A 21,542-nucleotide genomic window follows, 5' to 3' on the forward strand; every position below is an offset into this window, starting at 1 on the left:
TATTTTGAAATAATTTCAAACAATATACATTACTATAGATTTTTAAGTACACACACATATGGTGACATATAAAAAGCATGCATGAGAAAGAAAAACTCCAAATGCAAGACAGTGATTGTAAAAGTGGACAGAGAGAGTTTAATGGAAAGGGGAAGAAGTGCACAGAAGTTTCAACTGTGTCTGTACATTTTTAATTGAAAAAAGAAGTTATGCAAAATGGAATAGTTCTGATTGCTTATTGCTGGTGCTACACAAAGCTGTAGTTTTTTGTATGATGTTATTGTATCTGACCATGTGTTAAGCTTTCTTCTTGGTTTTAATAGTTTGTCAATTGATTCTCTTGAATTTTCTAGGTAGACTGTCGTATCTGGGACAGTTTTATTTTCATTCATGCCTATTCTTATCTCTTCTCTTTTTCTCATTTTATTACATTGCTTAGGACCTTTTTTGCAATGTTGAAAAGTAGCAGGGATATATATGCAGGAGTCTTGTTCATGGCTCCTTTTTTATATTTTTCATGAAAATAATGTTAATACATCTTTTAATTTCTGGGATACATCCTATATGGGGATATAATGCCGTTTTCACCTTTATAGCAACTGCGTCCTGCATGTTCCTCATTCCGTCTGGTTACATCTGCCTTTGGATTTTTAGGAACTATTCGTTTCTGATCCACCAAGGCCATTCTTGCTTTGGCTTCCATGCATGTTATACATTTTTGAAAAAAAAATTCATTCTTGGATTTTGGGCAGGAGAGAAAAGCTGAATGTGTGCTTAGTCTGTCATTTTTAACCAATTTATTATGTTTGTAGTAATAAAAAGTTAATAAAATAATTATAAACCTTAAAGTGTTAGCCACCCAAACTTGCTCTCTCTGTCTCTGTTTTATTATTATTATTATACTTTAAGTTCTAGGGTACATGTACACAACATGCAGGTTTGATACATAGGTATACATGTGTCATATTGGTTTGCTGCACCCATCAACTTGTCATTTACATTAGGTATTTCTCCTAATGCTATCTCTCCCCCAGCCCCCTATCCCCTGACAGGCCCTGGTGTGTGATGTTCCCCGCCCTGAGTCCAAGTGATCTCATTGTTCAGTTCCCACCTATGAGTGAGAACATGTGGTGTTTGGTTTTCTGTCCTTGTGATAGGTTGCTGAGAATGATGGTTTCTAGCTTCATCCATGTCCCTGCAAAGCACATGAACTCATCCTTTTTATGGCTACATAGTATTCCATGGTGTTATGTGCCACATTTTCTTGATCCAGTCTATCATTGATGGGCATTTGGATTGGTTCCAAGTCTTTGCTATTGTGAATAGTGCCGCAGTAAACATACGTGTGCATGTGTCTTTATAGTAGCATGATTTATAAACCCAGTAATGGGTTCAAATGGTAATTCTAGTTCTAGATCCTTGAGGAATCACCACACTGTCTTCCACAATGGTTGAACTAATTTACACTCCCACCAACAGTAAAAGCATTCCTATTTCTCCACATCCTCTCCAGCATCTGTTGTTTCCTGACTTTTTAATGATTGCCTTTCTAACTGGCATGAGATGGTATCTCATTGTCATTTTGATTTGCATTTCTCTGATGACCAGTGATGATGAACTTTTTTCATGTGTCTGTTGGCTGCATAGATGTCTTCTTTTGAGAAGTGTCTGTTCATATCCTTTGCCCACTTTTTGATGGGGTTGTTGTTTTCTTGTAAATTTGTTTGAGTTCGTTGTAGATTCTGGATATTAGCCCTTTGTCAGATGGGTAAATTGTAAAATTTTTCCTCCATTCTGTAGGTTGCCTGTTCACTCTGATGGTAGTTTCTTTTTCCGTGCAGAAGCTCTTTAGTTTAATTAGAGTCCATGTTTCTGTTTTGGCTTTTGTGGCCATTGCTTTTGGTGTTTTAGTCATGAAGTCCTTGCCTGTGCCTGTGTCCTGAATGGTATTGCCTAGGTTTTCTTCTAGGGTTTTTATGGTTTTAGGTTAGACATTTAAGTCTTTAATCCATCTTGAATTAATTTTTGTATAAGGTGTAGGGAAGGGATCCAGTTCCAGCTTTCTGCATATGGCTAGCCAGTTTTCCCAACATTATTTATTAAATAGAGAGTCCTTTCCCCATTTCTTGTTTTTGTCAGGTTTGTCAAAGATCAGATGCTTGCAGATGTCTGGTGTTATTTCTGAGGCCTCTGTTCTGTTCAATTGGTCTGTATATCTGTTTTGGTACCAATACCATGCTGTTTTGGTTACTGTAGCCTTGTAGCATAGTTTGAAGTCAGGTAGTGTGATGCCTCCAGCTTTGTTCTTTTTGTTTAGGATTGTCTTGGCAATGCAGGCTCTTTTTTTGTTCCATATGAACTTTAAAGTAGTTTTTTCTTCTGTGAAGAAAGTCATTGGTAGCTTGATGGGGATGGCATTGAATCTATAAATTACCTTGGGCGGTATGGGCATTTTTGTGATATTGATTCTTCCTATCGATGAGCATGGAATGTTCTTCCATTTGTTTGCATCGTCTTATTTCATTGAGCAGTGGTTTGTAGTTCTCATTGAAGAGGTCCTTCACATCTCTTGTAAGTTGTATTCCTAGGTATTTTATTCTCTTTTGCAGCAATTGTGAATGGGAGTTCACTCATGATTTGGCTCTCTGTTTGTAAATGGTGTATAGAAATTCTTGTGATTTTTGCACATTGATTTTGTATCCTGAGACTGCTGAAGTTGCTTATCAGCTTAAGGAGACTTTGGGCTTCAATGATGGGTTTTTTTAAAATATACAATCTTGTCATCTGCAAACAGAAACAATTTGACTTCCTGTTTTCCTCATTGAATACCCTTTATTTTTTTTCTCTTGCCTGATTGCCCTGGCCAGAACTTCCAATACTTGTTGAATAGGAGTGGTGAGAGAGGGCATCCTTGCCTTGTGTTTATGTGATGGATTATGTTTATTGATTTGCATATGTTGAACCAGCCTTGCATTCCAGGGATGAAGCCAACTTGATCATGGTGGATAAGTGTTTTGATGTGCTGCTGGATTCGATTTGCCATTATTTTATTGAGGATTTTTGCATCGATGTTCATCAGGGATATTGGTCTAAAATTCTCTTTTTTTGTTGTGTCTCTGCCAGGTTTGGTATCAGGATGATGTTGGCCTCATAAAATGAGTTGGGGAGGATTCTCTCTTTTTCTGTTGATTGGAATAATTTCAGGAGGAATGGTACCAGCTCCTGTTTGTACTTCTGGTAGAATTCAGCTGTGAATCTGCCTGGTCCTGGACTTTTTTTGGTTGTTAGGCTATTCATTATTGCCTCAATTTCAGATCCTGTTATTGGTCTATTCAGAGATTCAACTTCTTCCTGGTTTAGTCTTGGGAGGGTGTATGTGTCCAGGAATTTATCGATTTCTTCTAGATTTTCTAGTTTATTTGCATAGAAGTGTTTATAGTATTCTCCAATGATAGTTTGTATTTCTGTGGGATCAGTGGTGATATCACCTTTATCATTTTTTACTGAGTATATTTGATTCTTCTCTCTTTTCTTCTTTATTAGTCTTGCTATCGGTCTATCAATTCTGTTGATCTTTTTAAAAAACAAACTCCGGCTGGGCGTCGTGGCTCATGCCTGTAATCCTAGCACTTTGGGAGGCCAAGGCGGGTGGATCACAAGGTCAGGAGATCAAGACCATTCTGGCTAACACGATGAAACCCCATTTCTACTGAAAATACAAAAAAATTAGTTGGGCATGGTGGCGGGCGCCTGTAGTCCCAGCTACTTGGGAGGCTGAGGCAGGAGAATGATGTGAACCCAGGAGGCGGAGCTTGCAGTGAGCTGAGATCGCACCACTGCGCTCCAGCTTGGGCAACAGAGCAAGACTCCATTTTGAAGGGTTTTTTGTGTGTCTATCTCTTTCAGTTCTGCTGTGATCTTAGTTATTTCTTGCCTTCTGCTAGGATTTGAATTTGTTTGCACTTGCTTCTCTGGTTCTTTTAATTGTGATGTTATGGTGTCAATTTTAGATCTTTCCAGCTTTCTCTTGTGGGCATTTAGTGCTATAAATTTCCTTCTACACACTGTTTTAAATGTGTCCCAGAGATTCTGGTACACTGTGTCTTTGTTCTCATTGGTTTCAAAGAACATGTTTATTTCTGCCTTCATTTCATTATGTACCCGGTAGTCATTCAGGAACAAGTTGTTCAGTTTCCATGTAGTTGTGCAATTTTGAGTGAGTTTCTTCATCCTGAGATCTAATTTGATTTTACTGTGGTCTGAGAGACAATTTGTGATTTCTGTTCTTTTACATTTGCTGAGGAGTGCTTTACTTCCAATTATTTGGTCAATTTTAGAATAAGTGTGATGTGGTGCTGAGAAGAATGTATATTCTGTTGATTTAGGATGGAGAGTTCTGAAGTTGTCTATTAGGTCTGCTTGTTGCACAGCTGAGTTCAGGTCCTGGATGTCCTTGTTAACCTTCTCTCTCATTGATCTATCTAATATTGACAGTGGGGTGTTAAAGTCTCCTGTTACTATTGTGTGGGAGTCTAAGTCTCATTGTAGGTCTCTAAGGACTTGCTTTATGAGTCTGGGCGCTCCTGTATTGGGTGCATATATATTTAGTATAGTTAGCTCTTCTTGTTGAATTGATCCCTTTACCATTATGTAATGGCCTTCTTTGTCTCTTTTGATCTTTGTTGGTTTAATGTCTGTTTTATCAGAGACTAGGATTGCAACCTCTGCTTTTTTTGCTTTCCATTTGCTTGGTAGATTTTCCTCCATCCCTTTATTTTGACCCTGTGTGTGTCTTTTCACGTGAGATGAGTCTCCTGAATACAGTACACTGATGGGTCTTGACTCTTTATCAAATTTGCCAGTCTGTATTTTTTAATTGGGGTATTTAGCCCATTTATATTTAAAGTTAATATTGTTATGTGTGAATTTGATCCTGTCATTATGATATTTGCCGGTTATTTTGCCCGTTAATTGGTGCAGTTTCTTCATCTCAGTGATGGTCTTTACAATTTGGCATATTTTTGCAGTGGCTGGTACCAGTTGTTTCTTTCCATGTTTAGTGCTTCCTTCAGGAGCTCTTGTAAGGCAGGCTTGGTGGTGACAAAATCTCTCAGCATTTGCTTGTCTGTAAAGGATCTTATTTCTCCTTCACTTATGAAGCTTAGTTTGGCTGGATATGAAATTCTGGGTTGAAAATTATTTTAAGAATATTAAAGTGCAGTATTTGGGCAGGAGTGCCCCGTTTTTCCAGGTAGTCTGTCACAGCTTCCCTTGGCTAGGAAAGGGAAATCCCCCGACCCGTTGTACTTCCCAGGTGAGGCAACACCCTGCCCTGCTTTGGCTCGCCCTGTGTGGGCTGCACCCACTGACCAACCAGTCCCAGTGAGATGAACCAGGTACCTCAGCTAGAAATGCAGAAATCACCCGTCCTCTGCGTTGATCACATTGGGAGCTGCAGACCAGAGCTGTTCCTATTCGGCCATCTTGGAATGCCCCTTGTCTCTCTGTTTGTCTGTCCCTCTTTCCCTATATGTGTATACACACATATATACACATATGAAATATACATAGAAAATATACTATTAAATAAATCTACATTTTCTGAAGGAAGGAAATGGACTCAAGATGCAACATTCAGGGTTTCAGTTTGACCTAAGATTTTCATGATAGCAGTGGTAGTTGAATAATGGAATGAGTTTCTGAGAAATAGCAAGGCATGCTTATCTGGAAGCTTTTGTTTATTGAGGTACATTTTATGTAACATAAAATTCACCTTTTTAACCATTTTAAAGAGTACAACTCAGTGGTTTTTATTATATTAACAATGTTGAACAACCATCACTATTTAATTCTAGACCATTTTCATCAGCCCAAAGAGAAGGCTCATACCCATTCTGCCTTTTGTTTCTTTTCTTACACAATTGCTCATTGAGGAAGCTCCTATATATTCCTACTTTGCTGAGTGTTCTTATAAAGGGGTAATGGGATTTTGTCAAATGCCTTTTCTGAGTCAACTGAAATGGTTTTCCCCTCCTTCCTTCTATTAATATCATGTATATCACATTGATTGATTTTTTTTTTTTTGTCTGTTGAACCACCCTTGAATTCCTGAGATCAGTCTCGTTTGTTCGTACATCATGGTGTATAATCCTTTTAATATGCTGCTGGACTCTGTTTGCTAATTTTTTTTTTTTTTGAGATGGAGTCTCTCTCTGTTGCCCAGGCTGGAGTGCAGTGGCCGGATCTCAGCTCACTGCAAGCTCCGCCTCCTGGGTTCATGCCATTCTCCTGCCTCAGCCTCCCGAGTAGCTGGGACTACAGGCGCCCGCCACCTCACCCAGCTAGTTGTTTTTTTTTTTTTGTATTTTTTAGTAGAGACGGGGTTTCACTGGGTTAGCCAGGTTGGTCTTGATCTCCTGACCTCATGATCCGCCTGTCTCAGCCTCCCAAAGTGCTGGGATTACAGGCTTGAGCCACTGTGCCTGGCCGCTAATATTTTTAAAAGGATATTTGCATCTATATTTAAAAGGAATATTACTCTGTAGTTTTTCCTTCTTATGGTGTCTTTGGCTTCCTTATCGGGATAATATTGGCTTCATCGAATGAGGTAGGAGGTATTTTTTTGGAAGGAGTTTGAGGATTGATGTTTGGTTTAAGATTTGAGGATTAAATGTTTGGTAAAATTTGCCCATGAAGCCATCTGGCCCTAGGCTCTCTCTTGGAGGTTTTTTGTTTGTTTGTTTGTTTGTTTTGAGATGGATTCTCGCTCTGTCACCCGGGCTGGAGTGCAGTGGTGCAATCTTGGCTCACTGGAACCTCTGCCTTCTGGGTTCAAGCGATTCTTCTGCCTCAACCTCCTGAGTAGCTGGGATTACAGGTAAGTGCCATCATGCCTGGCTAATTTTTGTATTTTGAGTAGAGACAGGGTTTTGCCACATTGGCCAGGTTGGTCTTGAACTGCTGACCTTAAGTGATCCACCTGTCTCAGTCTCCTAAAGTGCTGAGATTACAGGCATGAGCCTGGCCTTGTTGGAAGTTTTTTGATTGCTGATTTAGTATTTTTACTTATTATAGTGCTATTTAGATTTTCTGTTTCTTCTCGAGTCAATTTTGGTGGTTCATGTGTTTCTAGGAATTTGTCAGTTCCATGTAGTTTATCTAATTTGTTGGGGTACAACAGTTCATAATATTCTCTTATGATCCTTTTTACTTCTGTAAAGTCAGTACTAATGTACCCACTTTCATTTCTAATTTTAGTACTATTAGTCTTTCTTTTTGTTTTCCTGGTCAGTCTAGGCCAAGGTTTGCAAATTTTGTTGATTGTTTCAACCAACTGTTTGGTTCTTTTTTCATTGTTGTAAAAAATAGATAACATAAAAATTACCATTTTAACCACTTTTATGTGTACAGTTCTGTAGCATTAAGTATATTCACGTTCTTGTGCAACCATCATCACTGATGCATCTCCAGAACTTTTTCAGCTCACAAAACTGATAGTTTGTACCCATTAAGTACTAAATCCTCTTTTCTCCCTCCTCCTAAGTCCTGGCAATCACCATTCTACTTTCCATCTCTATGGATTTGATGACTCTAGGTGCCTCATATAAGTGGAATCAAACAATAATTGTTCTTTTGTGCCTAGCTTACTTCACTTAGCACAGTATCATCAGGGTTTACTCCTTTTAGCATGTGTCAGAATTTCCTTTTTAAGGGTAAATAATATTTTATTTTATGTATATACCACATTTTGTTTATCCATTCTTCCAATAATAGACACTAAAGTTGCTTCAATCATTTAGGCATTGCAAATAATACTACTATAAATATGGATATTCAAAAAAACCTTATTTTTGTTAATTCTCTATTTTCTATTTTCTGTTTTGCTTATCTCCACTCCAATTTTTTTTTTTTTTTTTTTTTTGGGTGAGAGGGTCTTACTCTATTTCCCAGGCTGGAGTACACTGGCATGATCACAGCTTACTGAAGCCTCAACCTATTGGGCTTAAGTGATCCTTCCACCTCCCACCTAAGTAGCTAGGACTACAGGTGGCCACACCTGGCTAATTGAAAAAAAAATTTTGTAGAGACGGGATCTGACTGTGTTACCCAGGCTGGTCTTGAACTCCTGAACTCAAGAGATCCTCCTGCCTCAGCCTTCCAAAATGCTAGGATTACAGGTGTGAGCCACTGCACCCAGTCCACTTCAGTCTTTATTATTCTGGTTGACTTGGGTTTTGTTTGCTCTTCTTTGCTAGTTTCTTCAGGTTAAAAGTTAGGTTATTGATTTAAGAACTTTCTTTTCTTTTCTTCTTTTTTTTTTAAATTAACATTTATTTATTTATTTATTTATTTATTTATTTATTTATTTAGAGATGGAGTCTTGCTCTGTTGCCCAGGCTGGAGTGCAGTGGCTTGATCTTGGCTCACTGCAACCTCTGCTAGTAGAGGCGGGGTTTCACCATGTTGGCCAGGCTGCTCTCGATCTCCTGACCTCAGGTGATCTACCCGCCTTGGCCTCTTAAACTGCTAGGATTACAGGTGTGAGCCACTGTGCCCAGCCATAAACTTTATTCTTAAGAGAAATTTCAGGTTCTCAGCAAAATTGAGCAAAAGGTATAGAGATTTCCCATATACCTCCTTCCCCGACACATACATTGCCTCCCCACTATCAACATTACCAACAAGAATGACACACTTGTTACAATTGGTGAAGCTATATTTACACATCATTATCACCCAAAGTCCATACTTCATATAGGGTTCACTCTTAGTGTTGTATATGGTATGACTTTGGACAAATTTACAGTGATATTTGTGTTCGCCATTATAATATTGTGCTGAGTAGTTTCATTCCTTTAGGAATCCTCTGTGCTCTGCCTGGTCATCCCCCCTCACCCTGCTAGTTCCTGTCAACCACCAATCTTTTTATTGTCTATATAGTTTTGCCTTTTCTGGAATGTCATGTAGTTGGAATCATACAGTATGTAGCCTTTTCAGATGGGCTTCCTTCACTTATTAGTGTGCCCTTAAATTTCTTTTATATCTTTTCATGGCTTGATAGGTCATTTTTTTAGTGCTGAATAATATTCCATTGTCTGAATGTATCACCAATTTATTAACTCACCTATTGAAAGACATCTTGGTTGTTTCCAAGTTTGAGCAAATATGAATAAAGTTGTTATAAACATTTGTGTGCAGGTTTTTGTATAGACAGAAGCTTTCAACTCCTTTGGGTAGATACCAAGGAACATGATTGCTGGATTGTATGGTAAGGGTATGTGCTGTTTTGTAAGAAAGTGCCAAACTGTCTTCCAAAGTTGGCTGTACCATTTTGCATTCTCATCAGCAATGAATGAGAGTTCCTGTTGCTCCACATTCTCATCAGCAATGAATGGGAATTCCTGTTGCTCTATATCCTCATCAGCATTTGGTGCTGTCACTGTTCTGGATTTTGGCCATCCTAATAGGCGTGTGGGGGTATCTCATTACTGTTTTAATTTACATTTCCCTGATGACATTTGTTATGGAGCATCTTCTCATATGCTTCTATCTTTCTGGTGAGGTGTCTGTTAAGGACTTTGGCCCATTTTTAACCAGGTTGTTTTCTTATTGTTTTGTTTTTGTTTTTGTTTTGAGGCAGAGACTTGCTTGTTCGCCCAGACTGGAGTACTGTGGTGCAATCTTGGCTCACTGCAACCACACCTCCCCAGTTCAAGCAATCCTCATGCCTCAATCTCCTGAGTAGCTGGGATTACAGGTATGCACCAGCATGCCTGGCTAATTTTTGGACTTTTAGTAGAGATGGGATTTCGCCATGTTGGCCAGGCTGGTCTTGAACTCCTGACGTCAAGTGATTTGCCTGCCTCAGCCTTCTGAAGTGGTGGGATTACAGGTGTAAGCCACCATGCCCAGCCTGGATTGTGAGGTTTTAACCACCATACATAAGATATATATGTTGATATATGTATCTGAGGTCAAGATAACCTGTAAACATTTTCTTTGTTTAAATTTTTTTTTTTTTTTTTTGAGACGGAGTTTCTCTCTGTCGCCCAGGCTGGAGTGCAGTGGCGCGATCTCGGCTCACTGCAAGCTCCGCCTCCTGGGTTCAAGCCATTCTCCTGCCTCAGCCTCCTGAGTAGCTGGGACTACGGGCGCCCGCCACTGCGCCCGGCTAATTTTTTGTATTTTTAGTAGAGACGGGGTTTCACTGTGGTCTCGATCTCCTGACCTTGTGATCCGCCCGTCTCGGCCTCCCAAAGTGCTGGGATTACAGGCATGAGCCACCGCGCCCGGCATGTTTAAATTTTTAATATTTTGTGTCTAAAATATATTTCACATAGTATTTATCTGGAAGTGTACTTCTTAGTACCATTGTCTTCATCACAGAAACAACTGAGCATTCAAGCCTGAGTAGACCTTGATCTTTTTTAAGGAAGCAAAGGTAATGTCTGTCTTAACTTGGTAATATTTTTAATTTACTGAAAATTATTTACTGAAAATTGTTTAATCAAACCTATTTTAATTCCAGCAAACTTGAGTGTATCAAAGATAAAAACCATTCTTAACACATGGACACATAGCGGGGAATGATGGACACTGGGGCTTACTGGAGGGTGGAGGGTGGAGGAGGGGGAGGATCAGCAAAAATAACTAACACATACTAGGCTTAATACCTGGGTGACTAAATAATCTATACAACAAACCCCCGTGACATGAGTTTACCTATATAACAAGCCTAATACATGTACCCTTGAAACTGAAATAAAAGAATTTTTTTTTCAGAGATGTTTTAGTTTTTCTATTGTTTCTCCTGCCCCACCCCACCCCCTACCCCAGCTGAGATCAGTTCATCTATTGGTGTGTGGAGAATTACATACATTTCTGGGAAGATTGGTTTTCTGACAGTTGGATTGAAGATAAATATTGGCTGCTCTTTTGGGCCGTTTGGCTGACTGAACACAACAGTTGTAATCCTTATACCAGTAAAATTTTAGAAAATTAAATGTAGAATGTTATCTTAAAATATTTAAGGCAGGGCACAGTGCCAAGGCACGTGGATCACTTGAGGCCAGGAGTTTGAGCCCAGCCTGGCCAACATGACGAAACCTTGTCTTTACTAAAAATACAAAAATTAGCCAGGTGTGGTGACATGCGACTGTGGTTCCAGCTACTTGGGCGGCTGAGACATGAGAATTGCTTGAACCCGTGAGGTGGAGGTTACAGTGTGCCAAGATCATGCCACCGCATTTCAGCTTGGGTGACAGAGCAAGACTGTGTCAAAAAAAAAAAAAAAAAAAAAAAGGCTGGGCGTGGTGGCTCATACCTGTAATCCCAGCACTTTGGGAGGCCGAGGCAGGCGGATCACGAGGTCAAGAGATTGAGACCATCCTGGCTAACACGGTGAAACCCTGTCTCTACTAAAAATACAAAAAATTAGCTGTGCGTGGTGGCGGGTGCCTATAGTCCCAGCTACTCCGGAAACTGAGGCAGGAGAATTGCTTGAACCCGGGAGGTAGAGGTTGTAGTGAGCCGAGATAGCGCCACTGCACTCCAGCCTGGGCGACAGTGTGAGACTCCGTGTCAAAAAAAAAAGAAATCCTTAAAAGGCAGATGAGGGCACAGACTTACAGAATTTAGACAAGTAGATCCTCATTATTGGCCAGGCATTGTGGTCCTATAATCCCAGCACTTTGGGAAGCCGAGGTGGGCGGATCATTTGAGGTCAGGAGTTTGAGACCAGCTTGGCCAACATGGTGAAACTCTGTCTCTACTAAAAATATAAAATTTAGCCAGGCGTGTTGGCGGGTGCCTGTAATCCCAGCTACCCGGGAGACTGAGGCAGGAGAATCACTTGAACCCGGGAGGCAGAGGTTGTGGTGAGCCAAGATGGTGCCATTGCACTCCTGCCTGGGTGACAGAGGGAGACTCCGACTCATTAAAAAAACAGATCCTCATTACTGAATCCTTTCGATTTGCCAATTTGCCGGAGCAGGAGACTCAAGATTTCTCAGAAACAGACATGAATTGATCCAGAGTATAGGCTCCAGAGGATGGAATGGTGAATGAATGAAAAGCAGTGCTGCTTAAAGTTGAATATCTTTTTCAAGTAACTAGGCATTAGGTCACAGCCAACTCACGACTCAGGAGGACTCTGTTTATAGTAAATCTTGTTTACTTCAGAAAAATCAGAGAATCTTACGACTAGGAAAGGTTGTTTTGTTTTGTTTTGTTTTTTTTAACTTATTTTATCCAAATACCCAGGTGATACATACATTCAAATATGTATATCTCAGGACAGTAGTAATTTTTACTACCATAAAATATACTGATTTTTGTAACCTTATGAACTTGTATTGTCTGTCGTAAAAAAGAGACATCCAGGCCGGGCGCGGTGGCTCACGCCTGTAATCCCAGCACTTTGGGAGGCCGAGGCGGGCGGATCACAAGGTCAGGAGATCGAGACCACGGTGAAACCCCGTCTCTACTAAAAATACAAAAAATTAGCCGGGCGTGGTTGTGGGCGCCTGTAGTCCCAGCTACTCGGGAGGCTGAGGCAGGAGAATGGCGTGAACCCGGGAGGCGGAGCTTGCAGTGAGCCGAGATCGCGCCACTGCACTCCAGCCTGGGCTGGGCGACAGAGCGAGACTCCGTCTCAAAAAAAAAAAAAAAAAAAAAAAAAAAAAAAGAGACATCCAAAGGCAAGTTACTAGAGTAACTGTCAAGTAAGAAATTGGTGGAAGAGGAAGTGTCTAATTGTTCATTCCATCATGAATCAACTACACTTCCCTGAAAAAGTTTAACTCCGATGTAGAAAAGGGGCAAATCTTAAGGTTTGAAAATCCACTTTGGTCTTGACCCTGAGAGATGTTAGGAATGCCTACTGACTTACTTTTGGATGTCCTGGATTAATTTCTGTTTTGATGTGTTCAGGAGCTTTATTTCCAAATACATCCCTGGGGATTAAATTGAATATAAAAATCAACCAATAAAATCCCTAACTAGCCTCTAAAAATTATACCAGAGAACAACTTGGGCCCTTTCTCTGAATCAGGTTTCATCTCATTTCATTCCAGAATCCTCTTGCCTCCAATATGATTCTCTTGTCACACCAGGCTTTTTCCATCATCAAATCTTGGCTCTTTCAGCTCCTATGTCCTTAAAATTCCACTCTGATGCTCATGAACAATAATAAATGAATTTGTAAATAAATGAACTTGTTACATCTCTCTGGTAACGTTTGAAATGTAATAGCTGGCTTTCATGCCTCATAGTGAACAATGTAGGGATTTGCATGAAGAAGTAATGTCTCTAAGTCCCCACCTCTGACCCAAACCACTGGGCAGAGTGGTTAGAACCTCACAATCCAGTCCAGGCTCAGTGGCTTACGCCTGTAATCCCAGAACTTTGGAAGGCTGAGGTGAGCAGAACACCTGAAGTCAAGAGTTCGAGACCAGCCTGGCCAACATGGCAAAACCCCCATCTCTACTAAAAATACAAAAATTATCCGGGTGTGGTAGCGGGCGCCTGTAATCCCAGCCACTTGGGAGGCTGAGGCAGGAGAATCGCTTGAACCCAGGGGACGAAGGCTACAGTGAGCCAAGATTGCACCACTGCATTCCAGACTGGATGACAGAGCGAAACTCTGTCTCAAAAATAAATAAATAAATAAATAAATAAATAAATAAATAAAAAAAATAAAATAAAAATAGAACCTCACAATCCAGAGTTATTTACTGAAGCATTAGCTCTGGCAATTCTTCCGGCTTCCCATTCTCTTTGTTTCCTGTATATAAATACAGATCTAAATGTCTTGGACAAAAGACTTTCTCCTGCCAACTGCCCTCATGAGTGCTCCCCCACTTTCCTGGTACCTGCTCCTCTTTGGGGTTTAGTTCTGGAAGTTGTGGTGCCAGACAGCCACAGACAAGGGTAACTTTTACAATGCTGTGCAGCCCTGCATAGCAGAAAGGGCTTAGGCAGATCTCAATCCTGGCCCTGCCACTTTCCAGCTGTGTGATTTTGTCCAAGTTACCTCCCCTCTCCACCTTGATTCCTCATCTATAAAAGGCAGACAGTATTACCTACCTCAGAGGGATTTTGTGAGAATTAGAAGTGGAATATGTGAAGCTCTTAGCACAGTGTCTGGCATGTAGCATGTGCTTTAAAAATGTGTGGCTGAGTGTGGGGCTTACGCCTGTAATCCCAGCACTTTGGGAGGGTGAGGTGGGTGGATCACTTGAAGTCAGGAGTTCAAGACCAGCCTGACCAACATGGTGAAACCTTGTCTCTACTAAAAATACAAAAATTAGCCAGGCATGGTGGTGAGCACCTGTAATGCCAGCTACTCGGGAGGTTGAGGCAGGAGAATCGCTTGAACCTGGGAGACATAGGTTGCAGCTAGCTGAGATTGGACCACTACACTCCAGCCTGGACAACAGAGCAAGACTCCCATCTCAGAAAAAAAAAGTGCCTAATACTATTTGTTATATACCATCTTCCATGCTTTGGGAGTTTGTGCAAATATCAAATAAGGTGGTTATTTGCTAAACTTTGTAGGAATACCTTGATAGAAGAAATAAAAACGTATTCAACTCAGCATGAAAGGAAATTGTATATTAAGAGGAAAAAGTAGTGTCTCACTAAGGACGTGTGTATATTTCTTTTCACTTTATTTTTCTCTTTGTAGAATATGACTATCTAAATGCAAACTGATGGGATCAGGGTCTAAAATCCTCCACTGATTTCCTCTTTTGCTGGTGATCTAGTTCTCTAGGTGAGCTCATTTTAACCTGCAAACCCAAATCACGGGGCTTCTTTTGGGCACCACCTCCTCCCTCAGTGGCCTCATATTATTTCCTATATTTTATTCTGGCTTCATCCCAAATACTGCACCCAAATCCTAATTTCATTCTTTATTTTATGGTCCTTGACATACTAGCTTATCAGGAAGGGCCCTTTCTCATGGACAGGTGGATTCCCAGTGTGAACCCCGCTCAAAACAAAAACAAAAAGAAACAAAAATGATGTTTCCACATTCACCAGTGTTTATACCTCTTCAGGGCTCGTGCTTCACACCATCTACAGCTGTTAATCAGGGTCCTAGCTTCCAACTAGCTTCCAACATAATTCTCGCATTCTCTACTTACTGTTTGTGACAGTTCTCTTTCAGGTCTAGCTTGACAGTGTTTTGCAAGGATCAGTGAAGAGTGGTTGAGAATTTGGATGTATCAGGACCTGATTTTGGAATGCACATAAATCAGAAATGGAAATTTATTTAATGTATAAGATGACTTACTGAAAAAAAGTAGAGGGGTGGGGAATGACATTTTATTATAGCAGCATTTGTATAAAATCATTTTGATCATCTTTAGGTAAGGGAGGAGACCACTCCTCATATCATCTTATGCCCAATTTCTGCCTCCAAAGAAAGAAGTAAAAAATAAAAGGCAGAAATGAAATGCACAGGCAGACAGCCTGGCGCTGCACCCTGGGCCTGGTAGTTAAAGATCGACCCCTGACCTAATCAGTTATGTTATCTATAGATTACAGACATTGTATAGAAATGCACTGTGAAAATCCCTATCTTGTTTTGTTCCGATCTAATTACCAGTGCATGCAGCCCCCAGTCATGTACCCCCTGCTTGCTCAATCAATTGTGACCCTCTCACATGCACCCCCTTAGAGTTATAAGCCCTTAAAAGGGACAGAAATTGCTCACTTGGGGAGCTCGGCTCTTGAGACAGGAGTCTTGCTGATGCCCCTGGCCGAATAAACCCCTTCCTCTTTAACTCGGTGTCTGAGGAGTTTTGTCTGTGGCTCGTCCTGCTACATTTCTTGGTTCCCTGACCAGGAAGCAAGGTGAATGGCGGATGGTTGAGGCAGCTCATTAGGCGGCTTAAACCTGCCCTGTGGAACATCCCTGCGGGGGACTCTGACCAGCCCGAGCTATGCGATCCTGAGAGCGCTCCCAGGTAGGCATTTTCCCTGGTGGGACGCCTTGCCAGAACAGTGTGTGGCAGGCCCTGGTGGAGGATCAACACAGTGGCTGAACGCCGGGAAGGAATGAGCACTTGGAGTCTGGACATCTAAAACTTGGTAAGACTAGTCTTTGAAACTTGCCCACTCCGTTTGAGTGGAAGCGTGGCCTGATCACCCAGGGCACTTTGGTTTTGGTTTTGGTTTTGACTTGGTTTGAATTGCTTGACAGGATTGGTCTTGGGAACTTGCCTACTCCATTTGAGTGGAAGCGTAGCCTGATCACCCACGGTGTGCCTATACTGGGCACTTTGGTTTTTGTTTTTGACTTGACTTGGATTGCTTGATACTTTGGTTTTGGTTTTGACCTGGCTTGGATTTCTGGATACTCTGATTTTGGTTTTGATTTTGGTTTGGTGCAAACTGCCAAACTGTGTGTGTGCCCTTTTTACCCGTTCTTTGTTTTGTGGTGTGCGTGTGGTGTGAGCGTGGTGTTTTGTCTCAAAGAAGCATAGGTTAGGCACAAGTAAGCCCACCCTGCTAGGAACTATGTTGAAAAATTTCAAAAAAAGGATTTAAGGGAGACTATGTAGTACTATGACACCAGGAAAACTTAAAACTTTGTGTAAGATAGACTGACCAGCATTAGAGGTAGGTTGGCCATTAGAAGGAAGCCTGGACAGGCCCCTTGTTTCAAAGGTATGGCACAAGGTAACCTGTAAGCCAGGGAACCCAGACCAGCTGGTTTTAGACCCCCCACCCCCAACACACAGTGGTTGAGAGAACAGCAGCATAAGCTGCAGGCAGAGGCAAGGAAAGACCAGCAGAGAGAGAGAAAGGAAAGATACAGAGAGGACAAGAGGCAAAGAGAGAGGAAGAGACAGAGAGGAAGAAACAGACAAAGAGTGAGTCAAGGAGAGAGAGAGAAGAGAGAGAGACAGAGAAAGAGAGAGGCAGAGAGAGAGAAGAGACAGAGGCAAAAGGAAAATCAGAGACAAAGTCAAAGAGAGAAAGAGAGAGAAGGAAAAAAAGTGTACCCTATTTCTTTAAAAGCCAAGGTAAATTTAAAACCTATAATTGATAATTGAAGGTATTCTTGTAACCCTATAAAACTCCAGTACCACTTTGTTGTCAGTGTAAACAAGGGCGTATTCTATCCGAAAGCACTGAGACCTTCCTATCAAAAATCTTTTACCCAAAAACCCACGGATGGCCCAAATGCATTCAATCTGTAGCGGCAACTGCTTTGCTAACAAAAAAAAAAGGTAAAAATAAATAAATAACTTTTAGAGGAAACCTCATTGTGAGCACACCTCACCAGTTCAGAAGTAACCTAAGGAAAAAAAAAAAAAAAAAAAGGAAAAAAAAAGGAGGGGGGCGGAATTTATATAGAAAGAGTATTACATGGTAAATTTTTGTCCTGAAATAAATTAACTAGTTGTTTAAAAAAAGAAATATTTGTAATAAGTCAGAAAGTTGAGGCACGTCGAAAAATTGCCTGTAAAAGTCATGAAAGAAAAAAAAAGGTTATAAACAAAGTGTGTTTAAAAAATGTATGAAAAAAATGTTGTATAATTTAAAAGTAACTAGGCCTCCTGAATGTAAAACTATTGGGAAAAAAAAAAAACAGTTTATGTGCAAGGTGTATAAGAAAAGTAAAATATACTTTTGGTAAAAGGATTATAAAGAGGCATAAGAATGTACATTTTTACCTACATTAAAAAGTTTTAAAAAATTATTGTTTTGAAGGTTTAAGCAAGTTTTAAAACATTAATTGTAAAGAAAATTCTGTGTGTAAACATTAGCTAAAGTTAAAGAAATATCACCCAGTTTTTCTGTGAACTGGACATTAAAGTAAAAGCATAACAGGTTTTTCTTAAAGCACCAACCTGCTCTTTAGCAAAAATTATAGAAGGTTAAAAAGAGTCTATGAAATCTTACCTTATGGTCAAACATTAAAAATTAGATAAATATGTCTGCAAGATTTTATTAAAATTAGGTTTAACATTAATAACACACTAATATAAAGATAAAATTTAGCTTATCTGGTATAAAAATCATACGAGAAGCATTGTTAGATGTAAAATGGTATTTGGCTTTCTTTGGTTTAAAAACTAATAAAAATAGGTGCTAAAGGAAATTTCTCACTAAAAAGGCACTAAGGAGTATAAAGTCCACTGCCAAGGTCCCCACATTTAAAACAAAAGGTCAGTTTCTTAAAAATTATATACTTAGTTTATCTTCCACTTTCTTTTCTCGCAAAAAAAAAAAAGCAAAAAACTAAAAGTCTTTTAGCACATGTACCACCCCTAGAATTTCCGGTAAACCAGCACCAGCCTGAAGATCACGTTCTCATTGAAAGGTGGAAAGAAGAAAAACTCGAGCCAGCCTGGGAAGGACCCTACCTTGTGCTGCTAATCACCAAGACTGCTGTTCGTACAGCAAAAAAAAAAAAAAAAAGGAGGATGGATTCATCACACCCGAGTCAAGAAAGCACCACCTCCTCCAGAGTTGTGGGCCATAGTCCCAGGGGAAAACCCTACCAAACTAAAGCTAAGAAAAATTTAACTCTTTTCATCTATTCTATCACTTTTTCTTCTTTCCTCGTTCTATTGCTGACCATCTGGTTATTAACATAACCAAGTTGATTTTTCCTCAAACTATTGCATTTAATGCTTGCCTTGTTACACCTTGTGGGGACTTGCCAAGTCAAAGACAGCTGTCTACTTCAGAAAAGTACTTCTGTCCCTCCTGCTGTCCTCAGACTGGGCATTAGTAAACAAGGACTATTTAATCTGGGGAGATTTCAATAAAGACCCCAGTGCCAACCAGGAGTCTTGCCCCCTGATATAGAGCTTTCATGCCATAGTTGGTCCAACGTTTTGTGGACCACTAAAGAGCAAGGATGGACTGCCCCAACCAGTTTTTGTTATTTCCTAAAACCATACATTCATTTTACTAGAGGAGCATAGAAGTTAAAGTCTTAAAACAAACTTTAGCAATTAAGACAGGATACCAAGATGCAGATGCCTGGTTAAAATGTATCAAATATTCCATCTGCATGTTAAACAAAAGCAATTGTTATGCATGTGCACATGGCAGGCCAGAGGCCCAGATTGTCCCCTTTCCGCTAAGGTGGTCCTCCAGTCGACCAGGTGTGGGCTGCATAGTAGCTCTTTTCCCGGATTCTACAGCCTGGAGTAATAAGTCGTGCCAAGGTCTCTCTGTTACATCCCAAAGTCTGGCACCCTGCGGGTCAGCCCCCGAGGGCCATCCAGCCTCTGTCTCCCAACACTACGTTCACTTCATGTCTCTCACGACAGGGAGGAAACTTAGCCTTCTTTGGAGACCTGAAAGGATGCAGTGAGCTTAAGAATTTTCAGGAGCTTATCAATCAGTCAGCCTTTGTTCATCCCTGAGCGGATGTGTGGTGGTATGGTGGTGGACCTTTACAGGCACTCTGCTGAATAACTGGAGTGGTACTTGTACTTTAGTACAGTTGGCTATCCCTTTCACCCTGGCATTTCATCAACCAGAAGGGAAAAAAATAAGACATCGTAAAGTGAGAGAAGTCCCTTATGGGTTTTCCGACTCTCATGTCTATTTAGACGCAATTGGAGTCCCACTAGGAATACCAGATCAATTTAAAGCTTAAAATCAAATAGCTGCAGGATTTGAGTCAATATTTTGGTGGGTGACAGTTAGTAAAAATGTAGATTAGATAAACTACATCTATTACAACCAACAGCAACGAGCTTTTCATGCGTTAAAAGAAAAACTCATGTCGGCCCCAGCCCTGAGGCTGCCTGACCTAACAAAACTCTTTACACTCTATATGTCAGAAAGGGAAAAAATGGCAGTTGGACTTTTAACCCAGAATGTGGGGTCCTGGCCAAGGCCAGTGGCCTATCTCTCAAAACAACTAGACGGGGTTTCCAAAGTCTGGCGCCCTGGTCTAAGGGCCCTAGCAGCAACGGCCCTGTTAGCACAAGAAGCAGATAAACTAACCCTTAGGCAAAACCTGAATATAAAGACCCCCCATGCTGTGGTAACTTTAATAAATACCAAAGGACATCATTGGTTAACAAATGCTAGATTAACCAAGCACCAAAGCGTGCTATGTGAAAATCCCCACATAACCATTGAAGTTTGCAACACCCTAAACCCTACCACTTTGCTCCCGGTATCAGAGAGCCCAGTTGAACATAACTGTGTAGAGGTGTTAGACTCAGTTTATTCTAGCAGGCCCAACCTCCGAGACCTCCTTAAACATCAGTAGACTGTGAGCAGTACGTGGATGGGAGCAGCTTCGCCAACCCCTGCAATGTAACTCTGAAGAAGACGACAAGCCCTACCCCAGTCACACCCGGAAACCGACTGGTCCATGCACAGCTGAAGCATGAGGAAATTCATCGTGGGACTCATTTTCCTTAAAGTTTGGACTTGTACAGTAAGGATTTCAACTGACCTTCCTCAGACTGAGAGCTGTTCCCAGTGTATACATCAAGTAGGACAAAAGGTTGCTACGGTCCTATTAGTTTATGGTTATTATAAGTGTACTGGAACTCTAAAAAGAACTTGTTTGTATAATGTTATTCTATACAAGGTATGTAGCCCAGGAAATGACCAACCTGATGTGTATTATGACCCATCTGAGCCTCCCATGACCACAGTTTTTAAAATAAGATTAAGAACTGAAGACTGGTAGGGGCTCATAAGCGATACGAGTAAAGCGTTAGCCAAAACAGAAAAAGAAAAAGGGTGCCCAAACAAGTCACCTTAAAATTTGATGCCTGTGCTGTCATTAATAGTAATAAGTTAGAAATAAGGTGTAGTTTTCTTAATTAGAAAAGAGGCTATCTGATAGAAAATAAGTACATCTGTCATAAATTAGGACTATGTGGAAATAAATGTAAATACTGGTCTTGTGTCATTTAGGCCACTTGGATAAAAAAATGAAAAGGATCCAGTCCACCTTCAGAAAGGAAAAAATGGCCCTTCCTATATTAAGGGACAATGTAACCCCTTAGAGCTAGTAATAACCAATCCCCTAGATCCTCACTGGAAAAAAGAGGACCGTGTGACCTTAGCAATCAATGGGGCTGGACTGGATCCTCGAGTAAATATCGTGGTTTGAATAAAAGTTTATAAACACTCTCCTGAGCCAGTATTTCAAAGCTTTTATGATAAACTAAAAGTGCCAGTACCAGAAATTCCATGAAAAACAAGAAATTTGTTTTTGCAATTAGCCGAGCACGTAGCCCAGTCTCTGAATGTCACTTCATGTTATATAAGTGGAGGGACTGTAATAGGAGATAGGAAGCCCAAGAATTAGAACCTACGGACCCAGTTCCTGATGAATTTTCTGGCCCAAAAGAATCACCCTGATCACTTCTAGGTCCTAAAAGCCTCAATCATTAGACAATACTGTATAGCAAGAGTGGAGAAGGACTTCACCCTTCCTGTAGAAAGACTACATGGTGGAGTTCAAACCACACAGAGAAAAATCCATTCAGTAAATTTCCATAGTTGCAGACCGTTTAGGCCCACCCAGAATCCCAGGACTG

The 21,542-nt window shown here is 40.6% G+C and overlaps 2 protein-coding genes across 10 annotated transcripts in view; one reads left to right on the plus strand and one right to left on the minus strand.

The window, feature by feature from the left end:
- The window catches only part of FBXL13 (F-box and leucine rich repeat protein 13), a 270,947-nt gene that overhangs the window by 113,022 nt on the left and 136,383 nt on the right, over positions 1–21,542 (plus strand). The window lies entirely within an intron of this gene.
- The window catches only part of LRRC17 (leucine rich repeat containing 17), a 40,626-nt gene continuing 34,265 nt past the window's right edge, over positions 15,182–21,542 (minus strand). The window contains exon 4 of the mRNA XM_050782770.1: positions 15,182–15,234. Within this exon, the coding sequence (XP_050638727.1) occupies positions 15,197–15,234 (38 nt within the window). The 3' untranslated portion in view covers positions 15,182–15,196. The remainder of the gene's footprint in view (positions 15,235–21,542) is intronic.

The sequence above is a fragment of the Macaca thibetana genome, chromosome 3 (assembly GCF_024542745.1).
Source record: "Macaca thibetana thibetana isolate TM-01 chromosome 3, ASM2454274v1, whole genome shotgun sequence".
Lineage (NCBI taxonomy): Eukaryota > Metazoa > Chordata > Mammalia > Primates > Cercopithecidae > Macaca > Macaca thibetana.